Source organism: Alosa pseudoharengus, unplaced genomic scaffold, assembly GCF_046254945.1.
Source record: "Alosa pseudoharengus isolate Yale_2024_CS ecotype anadromous, Long Island Sound unplaced genomic scaffold, YU_APseudo_1.1 YU_APseudo_1.1_scf_5, whole genome shotgun sequence".
Taxonomy (NCBI): Eukaryota; Metazoa; Chordata; class Actinopteri; order Clupeiformes; family Clupeidae; genus Alosa; species Alosa pseudoharengus.
This window is the reverse complement of record NW_027468837.1, coordinates 40,026,392-40,031,391: the sequence shown is the minus strand read 5'-3', so window position 1 is coordinate 40,031,391 and position 5,000 is coordinate 40,026,392. Positions and strand designations below refer to the sequence as shown.

At 42.2% G+C, this 5,000-nt stretch overlaps 1 protein-coding gene across 4 annotated transcripts in view; it reads left to right on the top strand.

Moving 5' to 3' along the window:
- arhgap9 (Rho GTPase activating protein 9) overlaps positions 1-5,000 on the top strand; it is a 51,500-nt gene that overhangs the window by 25,791 nt on the left and 20,709 nt on the right. For all 4 annotated transcript variants that reach the window (XM_076267648.1, XM_076267647.1, XM_076267646.1 and 1 more), the window contains 2 exons: positions 2,024-2,176; positions 4,493-4,588. In XM_076267648.1, coding sequence (XP_076123763.1) covers positions 2,024-2,176; positions 4,493-4,588 — 249 coding nt within the window. The remainder of the gene's footprint in view (positions 1-2,023; positions 2,177-4,492; positions 4,589-5,000) is intronic.

Below are 5,000 nucleotides of genomic sequence, written 5' to 3'. Positions count from 1 at the left end.
AGAGAGAAAGAGAGAGAGAGAAAGAGAGAGCGAGAGAGAGAGAGAAAGAGAGAGAGAGAGAGAGAAAGAGAGAGAGAGAGAGAGAGTGGCTTGACTTGACAGACGTCAGGCTGCCATGTGGTGGCAGAGATGTCCAGTTGGCAGAGCCGCGGGTGAAGGCCAGTGGGCACCCATCTGCTCGGTGGAGGCAGGAGTGTGTGTTAATGAGAGCGGGAGCTCCACTGGCTCCAGCACTAATAACTCTGTCAACACACACACTGTGTGTGAAGGAGTCGGACTGAGTTTCTCTTAGTATTATCCAAGTCTACTTGTTCCTCTTCACTGAAAAAATAAATGTGCTTGCATGACTGCCAGGAATGCATCTAGTTGTGGCTACTGAACCGGTGAAATTTTGTTTTAGTTTCAGTACAAATCTATTTGGGGAATCCCTTTGGAAATTGTAGCACAACTCAGTAAAGCACAATTACAAATTTGTGCGGACATCTTCAAAAGATTTGTCAATTCTCTTTGTCAGTTCTCTTCTGACAGGGAATTAGTGCAGTGTGAAGATGGCTACAGGCTTTAGTTTGGTCTCTGCATCATTGAGACGTTTATAAGTTGTGATCAGTGGCAAGAGTTTTGATGCAGGTACAGCAAAAAACAGAAAATGTTCAAGGCAAATATTCTTTGAAACCTTTAAATTTAAACATTGAACATTCTAAACTCATCGATGTAAATGGTAACTCTTTGTCCAGCCCATTTGGTTGCTCAGTTAGAAGAAGTTTCTCCTCACACCTTTGTGTTTGTAAAAAGTTATTTAAAAGTGTTTGCGTACATTGGCCTCTGGTTGCTATTTTGAGCTCACCTCTTGTGTGTGTCATGGCAACTGTTTGAAAGGAACTTCATTTATTTCCTGTTACTGATCCCAGCCTGTAGGCTACCTGTTCTTCAGATCAGCTCTCATTACAGGAATTTAAATTTAGACAGCTACATTTTGTTTTTACTTGTGGCTTCCTCATAGTGCTGCTAAATGTACCATGACAGCTTCACGTAAGCTCGGAGGCCTACAGTATCTCCATAGTAAACAGTGTTGGTCATCGCTTGTTATGATGCATTAGGCAAATGCTGTAGGGAACAAAGCTTTTTGTGAATCAGAATTCTGGCAGCAGTGGAGGGAATGATACTGCAGGTGTGTTTACATGGACACTTTGATTATGATTCTTTCTGAAAAAATGTCTCAATTGAAATAAAAATGACACCTTGATCGGAATACAACTGCTGATCCGATTAGAATTTGAATCGGTTTGAACGGGGTGGTGTATTCTGTTCTTATTCCATCTGAACAGCCATGTATACGGCCAATCAGGCTGGCCGCTCTAGCTTCTCAAGCAAAAAGAATGCAGCAACGGCTATTGCAGTCAAGGATTCTAGAGCGCTTGTAAGCAGCAACGGCCAGAGCCATATAAAGGTACCTTTATATGGCTCTGCAACGGCTATTCCAATCAAGGATTCTAGAGCGCTTGCAAGCAGCAACGGCTATTCCAATCAAGTATTCTAGAGCGCTTGCAAGCAGCAACAGCTATTTCAATCCTGGGGATCAATAAAGTATCTATCTATCTATCTATCTCTATCTATCAAGGATTCTAGAGCGCTTGCAAGCAGCTGAGTGGAATAGGACACACCCCACGTAAACAGATGGCACATTTTTTTCATTCGGAATAGTTTAGTCAGAATGACAAAAAAACTGACCATATAAACCCACCTACTGATCCTCTGATCCTCTTTTCTCGTTAGCTAATTGTTAATTGACTAATTATGGTAGTGGAGAGCCTAATTGGAAGTGAACAAAGCCTAATTCAGTGGTGTCCTGTCTAGATCCTGGTCATCTTTAACATAACCAGATACATGAGGCTCATGACTATCTGATTTTGGCATGTTGCAAAAACACCCAGTAATTGTTTTATTTTTATTTTTTTCGTTGTTGTTTGAGGATGACCTACCCCTGCATGTCTGATGTGTTTGTCTCCTCCCCCTGTCCCTTAAGAGCATGCAGCGCGCCGTTTCCTCTGATACCATAAACTCCTCCTCTTCCTCCACGGGTGACGCCCAGTGGCGGACCTCCCCACTCTTCGGGGGTCGAGACCAGATGAGCCACTCCCACTCCATGATACTGCCCGAATCCTCCCCAAACCACAAGGTAACACACACACATTACACATTACACATTACACACACATACACACACACACACAGATACACACAGACCCACACACAAATATCTTATGCAAGTTTTTTTACCTGAACAGATTCTAAGTCATTTTGAATGTAAACAGAGTTGTAATAGAATCACATGCATTCCGCCAGACATGGGGGACTCGAGTCACATGACTTTTAAGACTTGAGACTTGCTTGATCAACATGTATAAAAGACTCGACTTGACTTTGACTTGCTATTCATGACTTGAGACTTGACTTAGACTTGAGACACATGACTTGAAATGACTTGACTTTTTATTTTTTTCATAGATATTAAAGCAACACCAAAGAGTTTTTTGTACCTTAAAATAATGTTTCCAAAATCGTTTCAGTGGTTCATCAACTCGTAACAGGGTGAACGGCACTTTCTGCATTCGCTTCGCGGCCCTCTATCGGCTATAACCGCACTATGTAAGTTTGCCAGATCGGGTAGCGGATCTGTAGTTCGATGGAATGAGACATGAGAAACTACAAATTTGACTTGCATCTGATGTCGCAATACATCGTAGGCTACTTTCATAAAATCATGCAACATATTCTACCTTGTCTGTGGACATTGTTATTTGCAAAGCCGCGCTGGATAAACAAATAGGCTAGTGCAGAGGAAAAGTTCTTTGGTGTTGCTTTAAGGAGTTAACTTTACGATTTTAGAAAATCTGCTTAGGTGCTGTTGCATGCGTCATGCGAGCGAACCTGTTATTGTACCAAGTGATGCAACGCGACAGACCAACAGCAAGTGCCAGATCAAATGAGACGTACTGAGGTAGGCTAACTTGCAAATATGGAAGGCTCTATGTTTATACCAAAACATAATAATGTTTGGCTTAACAGATGATGTATCTGACAAGTCAAAGGAGAAATGAACAGCAGTCTGCAAGTGTGCAAAATAGCGACATAACCACCACCACGTTGATTTTCATCCGAAGTTAGTCTTGTTAGAAACCTAACGTCAAATTTGTGGCATGTTAAGAGTTGGCTTTGAATCTATTATGCTTTTTAGTTAACGCCATATTAGGTTAAAATGTGTGAAATGGCAAAGTGAAACATTTTCTAAGTTTAATCTTGATATATAGCGGAAATGTTGCCAATATAACCTAAAGTAAGCGCCTCTCTTTCTCCCTCCCTCTTAAACACGTCCCTGTTCCATACGTTACAGCCTAGTAGTAGGCTAGCAACAGTAAGTAGGCCTAGCTAACTGCCAATCAGCATAGAAAAGTAGCTTTTTTCACATGTTAGGCTTATGCATAATATGATATAGCATTGACGGTCCTAAACCCTCCTAAAACCCATTGCCCTGTCGCGCTTGTCAAAGTTTGGCAGTGACGTCGGTGGCAGCGTTTGATTGATTAGTTCACTTTTTCAACATTATTGGTTCCCTGGAGATGTGACAGGTCAGGACAGGTGTAACTTGAACTGTTTGAATATATTTTCATGATTTGATGTAGCTAGGCTACCTAATATTTGAGGCATATTGAAACAATAATAGGCTATTTTATAATAGGTCTTGAAATACATTTATTTTTATTCGTATACATTTCATCTTAGCCTACATCTGAACGGTTTATAGAATATGTGGCTTGAATGAATGCAATGTCTATTTGTTTGTTACAAATAAAACTTCAGCAGTTCATAACTAGCCTATTGTAGCTTATTTTAAAATGAAAACATGTAAATAAAGGTAAATCATCATGAATTTCAAAGATTTGGCTATGACTTGACTTGACTTGCTTGACCCAAGCTATGACTTGACTTGACTTGCTTGACCGTAACAAAAAATGACTTGGACTTGCTTGAGACTTGAAGGTTAAGACTTGAGACTTGCTTGTGACTTGCACATGTGTGACTTACTCCCACCTCTGCATTCCGCAGCCCTACCTTCCGGAGAACCAGCCTTGCAACTTGCTCTCTTCTGCAGCAGAACGGTGGCAACGCTGGCCACAGGCCATAGTTACCATAGGAACGAGATGATTATGGTCTGAGCGTTGCATTAGGTTTGCTGCTGCCGCTTGCCGCTGGCCAGTGTGATCCTCAGGCTCTTAGCTTATCTCTTATCCATGTGTGCACGCGGCTGCTGCACTCAACTCACACAAACAGAAATATCAATATATCATTTGTATCAGTTTATTGTGGGCAAGAGCGGACTGTTTGAGACCTGGACACTCCAGCCCATGAATATAAGATGTATCCACATGTGCTCACACACTAGCTGTGTGTGTCAGTTTAAATGATGCTGTTGTCTTGTGTGTGCTCGTCCTAGTCTGTCCAGCAGCTGAGGGACTACCAGATGACCCATGTGTTGGTGGAGGCCCCATCACCGGCCAGCTCCCCCGACAGCTTGGACAGCGTGAGCCCAGTAAGATGATCACACACACACACACACACACACACACACACACTCACACGACACACACACACACACACACACACACACACACACAGATGTGCCCTTACACTTGCACAGGTATACACTGGTCCACACACACACACACACACACACACACACAGTCACACACACACACACACACACACATACACACACAGTCACTCACACACACACACACACACACACTCACACACACAGTCACACACACACACACACTGAAATAAAACGTAATAAACTTAACACAAAATGAAGTATATTAATACTTAAACAAAACTAAGGAAGGCTTGCTTGTAAAGATGAGTTTTAAGGAGGGATTTAAAAGAGCATACTGACTTGGCTGACCTGATTTCATCAGGCAGGTCATTCCAGAGCCTAGGTGCCC